Source organism: Cervus elaphus, chromosome 24 (assembly GCF_910594005.1).
Source record: "Cervus elaphus chromosome 24, mCerEla1.1, whole genome shotgun sequence".
In the NCBI taxonomy this organism is placed as follows: domain Eukaryota; kingdom Metazoa; phylum Chordata; class Mammalia; order Artiodactyla; family Cervidae; genus Cervus; species Cervus elaphus.
This window is the reverse complement of record NC_057838.1, coordinates 67,073,369-67,090,544: the sequence shown is the minus strand read 5'-3', so window position 1 is coordinate 67,090,544 and position 17,176 is coordinate 67,073,369. Positions and strand designations below refer to the sequence as shown.

Below are 17,176 nucleotides of genomic sequence, written 5' to 3'. Positions count from 1 at the left end.
TGTCAGTCAGGATTCCTTTATCTGTAGGAGACAGGAAATCACACTCAATAGTACCGAAGCAAAAGGAAGACACGATTGGCTCCCATAAATGAAAAGCTCAGGACTTCGGGCATGACTGGGTGCAGGTGCTCAGATAAGGTCACCTGGCTTTTGAGGGGGCTGTACTGGGTCTTCCTTGCTGTGCGCTGGCTTTCTCTACTTGTAGTGAGCGGGGACCACCCTTCCCTCTGGCGCTAGGGCTCCTCATCACGGTGGCTTTTCTTGTTGCTGTGATCAGGCTCCAGGGCACTCGAGCTTCAGTGAGTAGCTGTGGCTCATCCGCTCAGCTGCCCTGGAGCCTAGACCAGAGATGGAACCCACGTCTCCTCCACCGGCAGGGGGATCTCAACCACTGGATCGCCAGGGAAGCCCAGGCTATCTGGCTTCTAGGTCTCCCTTGGGCTGCACTTTCCTCTGTGTTGCCTTTCAGTTCAGTCGCTCAGTTATGTCCGACTCTTTGTGACCCCATGAACCGCAACACGCCAGGCCTCCCTGTCCATCACCAGCTTCCGGAGTTCACCCAAACTCATGTCCATCGAGTTGGTGATGCCATTCAACCATCTCATCCTCTGTCGTCCCCTTCTCCTCCTGCCTTCAATCTTTTCCAGCATCAGGGTCTTCTCAAATGAGTCAGCTCTTCACATCAGGTGGCCAAAGTACTGGAGTTTCAGCTTCAACATCAGTCCTTCCAATGAACACCCAGGACTGATCTCCTTTAGGATGGACTGATTGGATCTCCTTGCAATCCATGGGACTCTCAAGAGTCTTCAACACCACAGTTCAAAATCATCAATTCTTCAGCATTCAGCTTTCTTTATATAGTCCAACTCTCACATCCATACATGACCACTGGAAAAATCATAGCCTTGACTAGATGGACCTTTGTTGACAAAGCAATGCCTTTATGTCAGGTTAACTGTTCCAACGATGTAAGCATAGAAATCACCAGTAATTCCAAGCTCAACAAACCCTGCAGAAATGGACCTTCTCTTCTCCATCTGTTAGTCGTTTCCAGGTAGGGCTCTCATTGGCCAGGCCTGGGTCACCTGATAGCTCCTAAGCCAATCACCAGGCTGGGATGGGCATTCATCCTCTGATTGGCCTGCCCCCCGGTCACCTGATTGCATTTGCTGAGCCAAGTAGTGTTGAAAGTGAAAGTCGCTCATTGGCGTCGGAGTCTTGGCAACCCCATGGACTGACTCTACAGTTCATTGACTTCTCCCCCAGGCCAGAGTACTGGAGCGGGTAGCCTTTCCCTTCTGCAGTGGATCCTCCCAACCCAGGGATCAAACCCAGGTCTCCCGCCCGCCCGCACTGCAGGCGGATTCTTTACCAGCTGAGCCACGAGGGAAGCCCGGTAGTGTTAACCCTACGTTAACCGAATGGTCTGAGGGTGGGGATAGGAAGGAGCCGAAAGGAAACTTCAGGAGGTGGTTGCCAGAAGGAGGAGGGCCACAGGCAAGGGGCCCGGAACCAGCAGCCGTCCAGAGGAGGTGCGCTTCGTGTCGGTGATACCCGGCTAGTTCGCCCTCCATCCACAGCGGTGAGAGAGGATTCCCACGGCCGGCGGGTGTGGATCCCACCCTGTGTTTCAGATACTGTGTGGGACCAGGCCCAGCAGTGGTAGGCACAGTAGCATTGCAGCCAGTCTGCCTCGCAGGCAGCCCTGCCCCCTCACTCCCACAGCCCACTTATTGTGAGGATTCATCAGCCTCACATCCAGAGGGGGAAAAAAAATTTCCTCTAAAACCTGAATATTCTCTGACTTGTTCCTGGTAGAGAGTAAACCCTACTTAACTTCCTTCAGTTCAGTCGCTCAGTCGTGTCCAATTTGCAGTTGATTTGACTGCCATTGGTGGGGAAGCCGCCGTATATAAAGGCAGAGGGTGTTACCCACCTCATCTCCAGGCTCCAGGCAGCTAACGTCCCTAGGCCAGGACACGCTGGGGACTCAGAGTTGGACTGGAGGGAGCAAGTCTGGGCTGTGACCTGGCCAGGGTCAAGGCCACAGAGCTCTCTCTCAGCCCCTGATTTTTTGCCTCTGGAAGGAGAATGCAAAGAGTTTAGAACTGTAACCTGCAGAACTGTAAGTTCACACGTAGAAGGACCCCATTCAGTGTCCCAAGATGGCAAAAAAAAAAAAAAAAGTTTTTGGCAAAACTTAAATTTCACACAGCTCTCAGCAAAAACATCTCATGAGTACCCGAAGCAGTCCATCCTCTCTCCAGCAGCCTGATCTTCACAATTACCATTTCCCTGTGAAAAGGCAATCCTCTAGAAGAATTTTTAGATCATGCAGCACATTTTAGAACTTCTTCCCTCCAAATGCAAAACTCTATCCTGGCACAGACCTGGAGCAGGGTTTCAGATGAAGCTCGTGGGAATGTTTGTATCCCTGAGTCTTTCTCAGTTCTTGGAAACGTGATCAAAATTGCTGCCCCCGTTGGCACCAGCTTCCACACGCCTCTTTGCCTTATCTCGGCTCCTGCTCTAGATGGTTCCCGCAGATGGTTTTCAGGCCTCCCTCCACTCAGCCGAGCTCCGCTCTGGCACTGGGACTGCTACAGCAGTCCTGCTACTGCGTGCCAGGTATTGTGCTGGGCATGAGGGACACCACCAGGAACTAGACAGACACAGCCCTGCCCACTGCCCCTCCCTCCCAGAGCTCAAGGAGACAGGTAAGGCAGTGTTTTAACCCCGGGTGCTGGAGGCTGCTGGCAGCCCGAGGAGGGGCCCCTAACATCTTAGGGTGTCATGGAGGGCTTTTCCGAGGACGTGATGTCTACACTGAGGCCAAAAGGATGAGTGAGAAACAGTTCAGATAAGGTTGTTGTCATTGTGTTGTTGTTGTTTAGTCGCTAAGTCAAATCTGACTCTTTTGTGACCCCATAAACTGTAGAGCCCATCAGGCTCCTCCGTCCGGGGATTCTCCAGGCAAGAATACTAGAGTGCAAACTAGTACAGCCGCTATGGAGAACAGTGTGGATTTCTTAAAAAACTGGAAATAGAACTGCCATATGACCCAGCAATACCACTTCTGGGCATACACACCGAGGAAACCAGATCTGAAAGAGACACGTGCACCCCAGTGTTCATCGAAGCACTGTTTATAATAGCCAGGACATGGAAGCAACCTAGATGCCCATCAGCAGATGAATGGATAAGGAAGCTGTGGTACATATACACCATGGAATATTACTCAGCCATTAAAAAGAATTCATTTGAATCAGTTCTAATGAGATGGATGAAACTGGAGCCCATTATACAGAGTGAAGTAAGCCAGAAAGATAAAGGCCATTACAGTATACTAACACATATATATGGAATTTAGAAAGATGGTAATGATAACCCTATATGCAAAACAGAAAAAGAGACACAGATGTACAGAACAGACTTTTGGACTCTGTGGGAGAAGGCGAGGGTGGGATGTTTCGAGAGAACAGCATCAAAACATGTATATTATCTATGGTGAAACAGATCACCAGCCCAGGTTGGATGCATGAGACAAGTGCTTGGGCCTGGTGCACTGGGAAGACCCAGAGGGATTGGGTAGAGAGGGAGGTGGGAGGGGGGATCAGGATGGGGAATGCATGTAAATCCATGGCTGATTCATGTCAATGTATAACAAAAACCACTACAATATTGTAAAGTAATTAGCCTCCAACTAATAAAAATAAATGAAAAAAAAAGGGTAAATAAATAAATAAAAGATTAAAAAAAAAAAAATACTAGAGTGGGTTGCTATTTCCGTCTCCAGGGGATCTTCCCGTCCAAGGGATGGAATCTGCGTCTCCTGCGTTGGCAGGCAGGTTCTTTACTACTGAGCCACCAGGGAAGTCCCCCGGAGATGGTAGATATAGATAAAAAAGGGCCTTGTAGGAAGAGTGTATCAGCTACACTGACAACAACCTCCAAACCTCATGCTTCAGACAACACACCGTGTACTGTTGCTTGTGACTCTGTGGGTCAGCCAGGTGATCCAGACCAAGCTTGGCTGATCTCTGCTGGGTTCATTCACGCATCTGTGGTCAGTTGGAGGGCTGGCCGCTTGGCCAGCGTGGGCTGGGCAACAGGGGAGACTGGGCCACGGGCCTCTCCACATCCAGCAGGCTTGTTCACATGGGACTGGGACCAGACATCCCTTCCCTCATACTGAGTTGGTCACAGCAAGTCCCAAGGTGAGCTCAGATTCCAGGCACGTGGGAAGAGCTGCAAACTTACACTGCAGATGGGCATGGATATGGGCAGGGGTGAAAAACTGGCACTATATTTACATCAGTCTAACACACACACACAAAGGAAACCAAAGTGGAAAGCCCAGCTCTCAGCACCTAACCGGTTCCAAGAGCCTCAGTGTGGTTGGACTATGGGGTTTCAAGGGGGAAGAAGGCTTCATAAGCCAGACTGGAGAGGTCAATGGAGAGGTCCCCGTGGCAGAGGGGAGCCATGAAGGGTGCTAGGCAGGCAGTGGTATCTAGTTTCACTTTAGAACACTTTGCCTGCCTCAATCCAGACCTCTGGTAATGGAGACTCCCCTGGAAAAATCCCAACAGTAAGACCACAGAGAGAAAGATGCAAGTCTGTTCTAGACCTGCCCTGTTAAAATCCTACACTCTCCTCAGAGGTAACCACTGCTATTACCTTGTTATAAATCCTTTCAGACCTTCTTCTGGGACTTCACTCTCACATACACACAGTTCTACCTTCTCAGAAGTGGGGAACATATTCCACAGATACTTTCTGTCTCATTCATTTTCACTGCTGTGTAATATTCCACCATGTGAACAGATCTGCCTTGGTGGGCATCTGCCTTGGTCCAGTCTGCCCTTGGTGGGCATCTAGGTTGTTTTGCATTTTTGCCAGGATTGCACTGAGCACCCTTATGTATCTTCAGTGTAAGAAAGAAAGAGCACCAAGTCGTGTCTGACTCTTGCGACCCTGTGAACTGTAAACTGCCAGGCTCCTCTGTCCATGGGATTCTCCAGGCAAGAATACGAGAGTGGGTTGCCATTTCCTTCTCCAGGGGATCTTCCAGACCCAAGAATTGAACAGGCCTCCCGAATTACAGGCAGATGCTTTACTGACTGAACTACGGGAGAAACCCCATCAGTATAAGAATTTCTCTCAAATTTATACCCAGAGTGACATGGGTAGATGTGGCCCAAATCCATCTTAGTCGTAATAGATGTTACGCAGTTGCTTTTCTATGTTGCTTCCCAGCAGCTATGTATTTCTTCACATCCTGGATGCTCAATTTCGATGGACATTTAAAAATTTGTCATTCTGGGGACTTCCCTGGTGGTCCAGTGGTTAAGCCTCCATGCTTCCAGTGCAGGGGGTGTGGGATCAATCCCTGTTTGGGAAACTAAGATCCCACATGCTACTTGGCATGGCCAAAAAAAAAAAAAAAAAATTGTCATTCTACTGCATGTGAAATACCACCTCATCCTTGTTTTAATTCCTCTCATCATTTTATTTATTTTTATTATTATTTGTTATTATTATTCATTTATTTTTGGCCACACCACATGGCATGTGGGATCCTAGTTCCCTGACCAGGGATCGAACCCACAGCCCCTGAAGTGGAAGACGGAAGTCCTAATCCCTGGACTTCAGGGAAGTCTGCACCTCGTCATTTTAAATGGCTGCAGAGTATTCTACAGTAAGAGAGTAATTCCACCAGGCCCTGAATGATTCATTTGGAAGTTTTTTGTTTTTTTCCTTTTCCAAATAACACAGCAATTATTTCTTTTCCGACAAATGTGCTCCTAGGAGAGAGAGGCGGAGTTGCTGGGCTCCAGGGAATACCTTTCCATAGTAGGCTACACCCAATTTACACCCTGGCAGAGACAGCGAAGGCCTGGCTCCGGCATCCTCGCCAACACTTTGTCTTCAGTTTTTATCAGTTTGATGAGAAAAGGAGTAGCTCATCGTTGTTTCGGTTTAAATTTTCCTGAGTGCCAAAGAAGTCGAGGCTGTTCTCCTGTGTTTGTTTGCCTTTCTGGTAAATTCGTGTTCTTTGTCGGTTTTCCCAGTGGATGCTGTCCTTATTTACGGAGACTTTTGCTAAGTAATTTAAACATCGCTCTGTCACCCGTTAGAAGCTCTTGCAACCCAAAAGGAGGTCAGGACAGGCTGACCTGGGGGTGTCTGCTCCAGGTGAACCCACTGGCTGGCCGCCACCTGCTGCTTCCTGAGACAGCGGAGGCCAGCTGGGGCCTGGGCACAGGGGTGGGCACTGGGGCGGGGGGCCTCTCCGGGCGGCTAGCTCCCTGTGGCCCAGGCGTGCCAGTTCCCCGTCTGCACCCCCCAGCCTCTGCTGCGAGGAGGCACAGGAGGGATCAAGCATCTGAGCCCCCTTCCTTTCACCGTGGGGGCTGAGACCCAGAGAAGTCAGGCACATGGGCAAGGTCACACCGGAGCAGGTGCCTGGGCTGAGGCATCATCGGCGCTCCGGGCGGGGCTGCAAGGCCCCAGCCTCCCGCCCAATCAGCAGCCGCGCCTCCCGCCCAATCAGGGGCTAACTGGGGGGTATGTAAGGCGAGCAGGCGGCCCCGGGGTCTCACGCCAGGCGAGGGGGCCACCCGTAACTTTTTGCCTGCGGGATGGCTCCCGGGAGCGTCGCTTCCAGTGACACCTCTTCCTCGGCCTCCTCGGCCTCCTCCGCTTCCTCCGCCTCCTCCGCCTCCTCGGCCTCCGCAGAGGGGTCGTCCATGCCGTCAGGGTCTGAAAAGCCAGGTGAGCTCATGGAGTGGCCCCCTCAGTCCTCCGAGAGGGAGCCTGTTCCCCAGGGGTCCTGATCCTTCCCGCCCCCTGCTCCCTCAGGCTGGCCCCAGAAACCGCACCCCCCCACCCCTCCAAGGGGCAGAAGAGCTGATGCCAGAGGCGGGGGCGGGCAGGGAGGAGAGGGCAGGGGCCTCCCCAGCTGGAGCCCATTTGCTCGGGGCGCGGGCCTCTGCCCAGCTGGGGCTAATTGAAGGGCTGGAGCAACAGGCGGGCAAACGCTTGAGGCTCAACTGCGCTTTGGCTGTAAGGCCGCATCCCAGCTTTCAACCAACATACAGCGCCTCAGGATTCTCTGGGTATGGGGTCCACTGAGGCACACGGACCCGCTTCATCCCCTCCAGGAGCTCCCAGGCTGGGAGGCAGTCAGTTGCTTTGATAATGAGGCATGTGCTTGAGTGGTGGGGAGCCAGAGGGCTGTCGGAGCCGCTCTGGGTGGTCAGGGTAGGCTTCCCAGAGGAGGGTGGGACAGGGGATGTGTTCAAACGAGTATTTGCGAAGATGTCTTTGGAGAAAGAATGGGTCCAAGTGCCTGGGGAGCACAGGGCAGAGGGGCTCAGTGCTGTTTGGGCCTTGAATGGTGAGTGACAGCGGCCGACCAGGCCGAGGGGACAGCCTGGCTCGGGCCAGGGCCTGGCGGGGAGCGTGCTGGTGGAGGGCTTGGTTTTCCTTTTGGTGGGTGGTGGTGCTGCATGACTTCCCTCCGGCTGGGGCAGAGTTGGGAGAACAGCAGTGATGGGGAGGCGCTGATCGGACCGGGCCTCCCAGGTCGAGGTCAGGTGTGAGGGCAATGGTGGCTGAGGGATGCGAGAGATTCTAGATGCGCGTGGAAAGGGTGACAAAGGGGAGAAGTCTGCGCCCTGGGGATGGCGGCTGAGAGGCTTGTGGGGAGCAGGAGTGACCTCAGGGTTTCGGTTCCAGCCAGAGACAGGCCGGGCAGTGGCCGGGAGAGCGTCGAATCCTGGCCACCAGACCCCCAGGGACCAGTGGGCAGTGATGAGGCCCTAGCTTGTTGCCTGGGTAGAAGTGAGTTTCCACACAGAGACGGAAAGTAGTGAAGCAAGTCCAGCGTTTATTAGGAGGAAAAAGAGTACATGTGGATATAGACACACGGGCGGGCTCAGAGAGGGTCTTGCCCTCGTGGTTTGAATCACGTTTATGGGGCATTTCTCCTGGGTTTCCTCTGGCCAGGCACCTTGCTTGGCCTGCTTGTGTGTCTGTATTTGGTAACCTCAGTCTCCTCCCACATGTGCGTGCGCATCTCCGAGCCGAGATGGAGTCTAGCGAGGAGGCCTGTGGGTAGCTGACATCACTTGCTATGGGGTGACACCCACTCCCCTTTTGACCTCCAAGCAGCCTTTCTGTGCCTGTGTCGTTGGGGAGGCCTCCTTAACTTCGACAACGAGGAATACGTGATCTTCTTTCTGGGCAGGGTCCAGCCTCCTCCGTCCGTGTGCTTTTGTGGAGTTTCTGTCCGTAGGGGAGAAACTGTTCAAGCCTGGGGCCCATCTGTGTCCTGCCTCGGGTGGGGATGGGGTGTTCGGGACATGCCCTGGGCACCTGTTTGGGTGTCTGGGTAGGTATGAGAGATAGGCACCTGTGGGGGAGAGAAGACGAGGGACAGGTTTGTAAGGAGCGTGAGCTCTTCTTTTGGACACCCCAGTATACAGCAGGCATTGAATAACTGCAGAATGAGGAGCTGAACAGTTTGGAGGGCCGGGGGGAGGATGGAGACGCGCGGGTGGCTCCCTGGGACAGGGCGTGGTTTGGGGGAGACAGGGCAGCAGTTAGAGCTGTCACCCCGGGCCAGGCCCCTCGAGAAACCCTCTAACCCTGCAGCTGGAAGGGCTCAGACCACGCTAGGGCTCCTGCCGGGGAGGCGGGGCTGGGAAAGCTGAGGCTCAAAGTGAGACTCCAAGGTCTGACTGACCTCAGCTTCTATGGACTCGCGGTCTCTGACCCCAAAATGAATATTCTCAGACACTGGGCTCCTCCTGGCCAGGAAACAACAGAGGTTGAATTTGATTAAGTCTCTCTACAAATGTTGCTAAGGTCTAGAGTTTTTAGATGGTGGTGGTTTTCTTTTTTTTTCACTTTAAAATGTTTTAAAATATATATATATACACTAGCCATTTGATTCCTTTTCTTGAGTCTTCAGGTTTTGCAGGTTGGTTGGAAGTCAACATTTCTAATCACTGGTTTCATATTTAAACCACTTTTATGTGCTTTATGGTGACTGACACATCTCTCCCTGGCTCCCTCCTTACCCTTGTATCCTACTCTCGTTTGCAACGTTTTAAATATAACAGCTTACTGAGATACCTCAATAATTCACATAGCACACCATTCACTCATTTACAGTGGCTTTTAGCACATTCACAGTTGCCTGTTTCCATAGTCAATTTTCATCTCCTCTAAATGAAAACCTATACCTGTTAGCAGTCACTCCCCATCACCACCCACCTCCCAGCCCCTGGCAACCATTAATCTACTATCTAGCCCTGATTTGCCCATTCCTGGCATGTCACATGAACTAAATCATACAATTGGGCTTCCCAGATGATGCTAGTGGTAAAGAACCTGCCTGCCAGTGTAGGAGACATGGGTTCAATCCCTGGGTCGAGAAGATCCCCTGGAGGAGGGCATGGCAACCCAATCCAGTATCCTTGCCTGGAGAATCCCCATGGACAGAGGAGCCTGGCAGGCTACGGTCTATGGGGTCACAGAGAGTCGAACATGAGGTATGTAGCTTGTCGTCTGTCCCTAGGGCTGTTGTGAGCCCCTGTGTGATTTTGGCTATAAAAGAGGGCCCATTATGGCTCTGGGGAGACTTGGGAAGTCCAAAGCGAGGAATTACTTCTTTTTAAAAGGAACTTAGAGATGTCCATAGCCTTTTCAGATCAGGTGGGGAAGGCTTCAACCCATCCTGTGAAAGTATCAACCAAGCCCAGACCATATTTATATCTTGATCGTGGGGGCATTTGGGTGAAATCTAACTGCCAATCTTCCCCTGGATGTGTCAGTCGGCACTGAATTGGCCTGAGTAACAGAGGGGGGATTGGATGGGTCTGGGCATTATTATGGGGCTTCCCTGGTGGCTCAGATGGTCAAGAATCTGCCTGCAATTGCAGGAAACCAGGTTTGACCCCTGGATTGGAAAGATCCCTTTCAGATTATTATGGGCACATAAGTCACAGGCCAGTGTTGCTTGCTTTACTGTTCTTACAAGCCCCTTCCCTGAAAAAGCCTTTTGCCTCAAGTCCCATGGTGCATCCCTCCCATAGTGGAGGCATCGTCAACTCTTAGTTTCCATTGTTGGGCCTCCGGGACTAGAAGCTTCCCCTGCTCTTCATACTAACTTGTGCTTCCTCTATCCTAGCCCCATTTCTCAGCATGTTCTTGTTCCTATGGGGAGTACTGGAGAAGACCAGGGAGTTCAGGGCGGGCAATCACTAGGACCATAACTTGAGCTCTTGCACACAAGCTGTGTGTTTTGCAGTTCAATCAACTTGGGCTTCCCTGGTGGCATAGATGGTAAAGAATCCACCTGCAATGCAGGAGACCTGGGTTCGATCCCTGGGTAGGGAAGATCCCCCGGAGAAGGAAATAGTAACCCACTCCAGTATTCTTGCCTGGAGAATCCCATGGACAGAGGAGCCCGGGGCGGGGGTGGGGGATACAGTCCATGGGGTCACAGAGAGGCAGACACGACTAAGCAACTAAACAACAACATTCTAGATGGACATTTCCAAAGCATAATGATTCCTATAGCATTTACCAGAAAGCTCTTATCACAGTTATATTTGCCCAAAAATTTAATTGCATAAGGTTATTCTGTTTGATGACAGATTTTATAATAGCAGAAACAACATGCACTTACTGACTTTCAGTAACCCTAGGTACAGTAAAAGTGTCATGTTGATAACTCTAAAGACAGGTCTGTATTAATTAAACCCACAAGCCTAAGCCAGATAAGTTAATTTCTACAGAACCAGGGATCTCATAGTTTTCCCGCTTGAATTCAAAAAGGTCTCTCTTCTTCTTCAGTTAGGGATGGATCAGGTAATTCTTGGAGCCCAGGCAGAAGAGTTACGTTGCAAAGGCAGAGGAGAGAGACCCAAGCCCCTCTCTTTTTCTTTTTTGTTCTTTAAAATTCTCCCCAAATAACCCAAGGCTGGAGTCTCAGGCAGTTTGGGCTATGTTTGTATTTCGAGGTTTGAATTCTCCACCATGTCTTGGCAGGGACTTGCAAGAGCTGTCAGACAGACAAAACTACATACAAGAAAGACACCAGTAACAAAAGTTTATAAAGATACAGATAAGACTTTAGGATGATTGGGATGGGAGTGTAGTGGGTGAGGACCGAGGGAGAGGTAAACGGAGGAGAGATAGGAAAAACCGGGAAAGAGGAAGATACAGAGAAATTGCCATTTCAACCTGCCCCCTGCCAGGTGTCTGTTCAGACACCAACCTGTGTGCCTCCAGAAAGGGCCGGTGAAGGAGGGGGCACCCTGGCCACTGCCCACGGGGCTCATCAAGCCTGGAAACCAGCTGGGTGTCCGTCATCTCTGGGACTCTCATGCGCGTGTACACAAGTGTATGGAAATCTGCTGCGTGGGCCCGTTCCCAAGGGGACGTCTCTTGGCGGCAGGGAAACAAAGGTGAGCATATTGGGGGTGATTGGACTTTGGGCCGCGTGCTGAGGTTTGAACATCTGTCACTTATGAGATAAACCTCCCATCGGGAGAGCCTCCCCACTTCTGCTCACCACCCATCAGGTGAGCCCTTGGCCAGAGGGAGCAGGTCTCACAAGCTGGGGGAAGCGATGCTGTAGCTGCCTGGTGTCCACTCTCTCGGAAGGATAAGACAAGGAGGAGAGGACAGAGATTTCAGGAGCTGGAAAAGGACACAGGGGAGGAGAAGGCATTGCCCAGGTGAGGGTCCCGAGATGCCCCGGGGCCGGGAAGGCAGACTTACCACCTGTGGTGACGCTGAAACGAGACTCAGGTGGGCGCGGGTCAGCCACAGGAAGGCTTCATTCCATGGTCTTGGACGTGCCCAGATCCTCTCCTGGGAAGTGGGCAATTGTCCCCTACATGGCGTCACTGGATACTTTGCTACCGACCATGGTTCTTGGCCTCCTTAAACAGTAGAAATCGATCAGAATTCAGGCAAGGATTTATTGCAGTTCCTGCTGCAGAAGGAGGAATGAAAACAAGTAACAGGTCCCCTCGTTTGCTCTCTGAGGTGGGGGCAAATTGGTTCCTCATATGGGGTGAGGGTAGGGGTGTGTTCAGGGGTCAGGCCAAAGAGTGGCCTAGGTGGTCTGTCTGCCCCTTTAGAGGTGTGGAGTGCGGGGTCACGCACAGCACCCTGCTTTTGCTCCCAGCTCATCAGAAGTAGCAGTCGAGTTTTGGGTTTTTTTTTTTTTTGTATCTTCTTGTCCATAATTTGCCTCCACTGCTTCTATGGTGGCTCAGACAGTAAAGAATCAGCCTTCAGTGCAGGAGACCTGGGTTCAATCCCTGGGTCGGGAAGATCCCCTGGAGAAGGGAATGGCAACCCACTCCAGTATTCTTGCCTGGGAAATCCCACGGACAGAGGAGCCTGGTGGGCTCCAGTCCGTGGCGTTGCAGAGAGTCGGACATGACTGAAACAACTTGGCACACACCCATGCGTGTCGTTGTTTGCAGTCACTTAGAGTTTCTCTGTGCCCTGTTGCTGGAGAGGACGTTTGTCCGGGTGCCAGCCCTGCAACAAGCAGTCCCAGGTCGCAGCCTGTCTCAGAGCTCTCACCCCAGGCCAGGCCCCTCCAGAAACCCTCTCCCTCTGCTGCTGGGAGGGCTCGGACCTCCCTGGGGCCCCCTCCCCGCTGTTGGAGATGGGGGGTGGGGCGCAGTCGAGGCCCCCAGGTCCTGGCTGACCTGAGACTCCACTGATTTGCAGGCTCTGGTCCCAAAATGAATACTCTCAGACACTGGCTTCTTCCTAGCCAGGAGGCAATAGAGGGTGAATTTGATAAGGTCTCTTTACAATTTTTGCGGACATCTAGGGTTTTCAGGTGGGGTTTTTTCCGACTTTATTTTGTAAAAATGTATGAATTTCAGGTGTACGGTATACATATATCTATTCCTTGGATTCTTTTCCCGTATAGTTGACTTCAGAGTATTGAGTAGAATTCCCTGTGCTACCCAGCAGGTCCTGATTAGTCATCTGTTTTATATATAATAGCGTGTATATGTCAGCCCCAGTCTCCCAATTGATCCCTTTCCCCTTTCTCTCCTGGTAACCTGCTTTCCACATCTGTGACTCCATTTCTGTTTTATAAATAAGTTCATTTCTACTGTTTTCTTATATTCCACATAAAACCATTATCACCTGGTGTTTGTCTTTCTCTGACTGACTTCACTCAGTGTGATAAATCTCAAGTCCATCCACGTTGCTGCACATGTCCTTATTTGGTTCTTTTTTAGGGCTGAGTGATGTCCCATTGTATGTATGTACCACATCTTTGTCCACTCCTCTGTTGATAAATATTTTGATTGCTTTCATGTCTTGGTTATTGTAAATAGTGCTTCAGTGAATAATGGGGTGCACGTATCTTTTTGAATTATGATTTTCTCTGAGGACATGCCCAGGAGTGGGATTGCTGGATCATCCAGTAATTCTATATTTAGTTTTTTAAGGAACCTTCATACTGTTCTCTTCCACAGTGACTGAGCCAATTTATATTCCCACCAACAGTGTAGGAGGGTCTCCTTTAGTCCACACCCTTGCCAGTATTTATTTTTTGTAGACTTTTTGATGATGGCCATCCTGACTGGTGTGACGTGATTCCTCACTATAGTTCTGACTTGCCTTTCTTTAATAATTAGTGATGTTCAGCATTTTTTCATGTGCTTTTTGGCCATCTGTATGTCTTCTTTGGAGAAAGGTCTATTTAGATCTTCTGCCCATTTTTTGATTGAGTTGTTTTTGATATTGAGCTGCATGAGCTGTTTGTATATTTTGGAGATTAATCCCTTGTCAGTTGGTTTGTTTGTAAATATTTTCTCACAGTTTGTGGCTTGCCTTTTCGTATAGTGGTTTTTTTTCTTTTTTTTGCTATGCAAAACTTTGAAGTTTAATTAGATCCCATTAGTTTATTTTTTAAAACTTTTTGTTGAAGTATAGTTGATTTACATTGTTCTGTTAGTTTCAGGTATACGGCAAAGCGAGTCAGTTATACATAAACATACATTGTTGTTATTGAGTCGCTAAGTTGTGTCTGGCTCTTTGTGACCCCATGGATTGTAGCCCACCAGGCTGCTCTTCCCTTGAAATTTCCCAGGCAAGAATACTGGAGTGGGTATCCATTTCTTTCTCCAGGGGATCTCCCCAAACCAGGGATTGAACCTGCATCTCCTACTTGGCGGGTGAATTCTTTACCAGTGAGGCTCCTGGGAAGCCCGCATATTCGTGTATCCACTCAGTTTTAGGTTCTTTTACCATACAGGCCGTTACAGAGTGCTGAGGAGAGCTCCCTGTGCTATAAAGCAAGTTATTGTTAGTTATCTATTGTGTAAATGGCAGTGTGTAAATCTCAGTCCCAGCCTTCCAGTTTATGCCCCCCAAGCTTATCCTGTGGTAGCTGTCGTTTGTCTTCTACATCTGTGTCTCTGCTTCTGTTTTGTAAATAAGTTCATTTGTATTCTTTTTTGTTTTTTAGATTCCACACACAAGTGATGTCATGTATTTGTCTTTTTGTGTCTGACGCACTTCATTCAGTATGACCTCCTCTGTGTCCGTCCATATTGCTTCAAATGGCCTTGCTTTGTTCCTTTTATATGACTGAGTAATATTCTATTGTATATATGTAGCACACCTTTCTTATCCATTCCTCTGCTGATGGGCATTTAAGTTGCTTCCATGTCCTGGCTGTTGTAAATAGTGCTGCAATGAAACTTTGGATTATGGTAGCTTTGTAGTAGTCTGAAGTCTGGGAGCCCAATTTCTCCAGCTCCGTTTTTCTTTCTTGAGGTTGCTTTGGCTATTTGGGGTCTTCTGTGGTTTCATACAAGCTGGAGATTGTTTTGTTCTAATTCTGTGAAAAGTGCCATTGATAATTTGTGAGGGATTTCGTTGAACCTGTAGATTGCTTTGGATGGTACAGTCGTTTTCACAGTGTTGATTCTTTCAACCTAGGAACGTGGTATATCTCTCCATTTGTCTGTGCCACCTTTGGTTTCTTTCACCAGTAGCTTACGGTTTTCTGAGTAGAGTTCTTTTACATCCTTAGGTAGGTTTATACATAGGTGTTTTATTCTCTGCTGCAGTGGTAAATAGAATTGTCTCCTTAATTTCTCTTTCTGATCTTGCATTGTTAGTATATAAGAATTTGAGATATATGTTTTTTTTGACTGTGCTGGATCTTTGTTGCTGCGCGTGGGTTTTCTGTAGTTGTGGGCGGGGGCACACTCTCCACTTGTGGTGTGTGGGCTTCTCATTCCGGTGCCTTCTCTTGTCGTGGGCACTCGGGCTTCAGTAGTTCTGGCATGCGGGCTTAGTTGCCCCATGGCAGATGGGATCTTCCCAGACCAGGGAACAAAGCTGTGTCCCCTGCATGGGCACGTGGATCCTCAACCACTGGGCCCCCAGGGAGGCCCTGCAAGAGATTTCTGTGTATTCCTTTGGTATTCTGCAACAGTGCAGATTTCATTGATGGGCTCTCTTACATGGCCTCTTTAGAATTCTCCAGGTAATAATGTCACATCTGCAAACAGTAACAGCGTTACTTTTCCAATCTGGATTCCTTTTATCTTTTTCTTCTCTGATTGCCATGGCTAGGACTTTCAAAGCACTGTTGCATATAGTGGAGAGAGTGGACTTTCCTTGTCTTGTTCCTGATTTTAGAGGAAATGCTTTCAGTTTTTCACCATTGAGAATGAGGTTTGCTGTGGATTTGTCATTTGTGGCCTTTATTATGTTGAGGTAGGCTCCCTCTATGCTCACTTTCTAGAAAGTTTTTATCATAAATGGGTGTTCTGAATTTTGCCAATCATTTTTTTGCATCTCTTGAGATGATCATATGGCTTTTATTCTTCAGTTTGTTAATGTGATATATCACACTGGTTGGTTGGTGGAATACTGATGAATTCTTGCATCGTTGGGATAAATCCCTCTTGATCCTGGCGTATGATCCTTTAATGTGTTGTTGGATTCAGTTTGCTAGTGTTTGTTAAGGATTTTTGTATCTATGTTCATCAGAGATATTGACCTGTAATTTGCTTTTTTTGTGGTATCTTTGCCTGGTTTTGGAATCAGGGTGATGGTGGCCTCATAGAATGAGTTAGTGGGTGCTTCTTCTTGTGCAGTTTTTTGGAAAGGGTTTCAGAAGGATAGGGTGTTAACTCTTCTCTAAATGTTTGATAGAGTTTGCCTATGAAGCCATCTGGTCCTTGACTTTTGATTATTGGAAGATTTTTAATTACAGTTTTAATTTCAGTATTCATGATTGGTCTGTCTATATCTTCTATTTCTTCCTGGTTCAGTCTTGGAAGGTTGTACCTTTCTAAGGATTTGTGCATTTCTTCCAGGTTGTCCAGTGTTTTGGCAAACTTGTGAAAGTTGCTCACTTGTGTCCAACTCTTTGCGACCCCATGGACTATACAGTCCATGGAATTCTCCAGGCCAGCATATGGGAGTGAGTAGCTGTCCCTTTCTCCAGTGGATCTTCTCAACCCAGGTCTCCTGCATTGCAGGTGGATTCTTTACCAGCTGAGCCACAAGGGAAGCCCATAGTTACTTGTAGTAATCTCTTTTGAGTGTTTGTATTTCTGTGGTGTCAGTTGTAATTTCTCATTTTTCATTTCTAATTTTGTTCATATGAACACTTTTCCTTTTTTTCCTGATGAGTCTAGCTAAAGGTTTACCAATTTTATTTATCTTTTCAAAGAACCAGTTTTTAGTTTCATTGATTTTTAATACTGGTTTTCTTTGTTTCTGTTTCATTTATTGCCACTCTGATTTTTCATGATTTCTGTCCTTCTACCTTTGGGTTTTTATTTGTTCTTTCTCTAGTTACTTTAGGTGTAAGGCTAGGTTCTTTGAGATTTCTCTTGTTTCCTGAGATAAGATTCTAATGCCATAAATTCTCTCAGAGCTGCTTTTGCATTAGAATAGTTGTGTTTTCATTGTGATTTGCCTCTCAGTATTTTTTTATTTCCTCCTCTGATTTCTTCAGTGATTGATTGGTTATTTAGTAACGTGTTTCACCTTCATGTATTTGTGTTTTTTACAGTTTTTTTCCCTGTAATATATTCCTAATCTCATAAGGTTGTGGTAAGAAAAGATACTTGATATGATTTCAATTATT

The 17,176-nt window shown here is 48.7% G+C and overlaps 1 protein-coding gene across 2 annotated transcripts in view; it reads left to right on the top strand.

Moving 5' to 3' along the window:
- Positions 1 to 6,620: 6,620 nt before the first annotated feature.
- LOC122683030 (histone H1.8) overlaps positions 6,621 to 17,176 on the top strand; it is a 29,468-nt gene continuing 18,912 nt past the window's right edge. For both annotated transcript variants that reach the window (XM_043886520.1, XM_043886519.1), the window contains exon 1: positions 6,621 to 6,777. In XM_043886520.1, the coding sequence (XP_043742455.1) occupies positions 6,645 to 6,777 (133 nt within the window). In that variant the 5' untranslated portion in view covers positions 6,621 to 6,644. The remainder of the gene's footprint in view (positions 6,778 to 17,176) is intronic.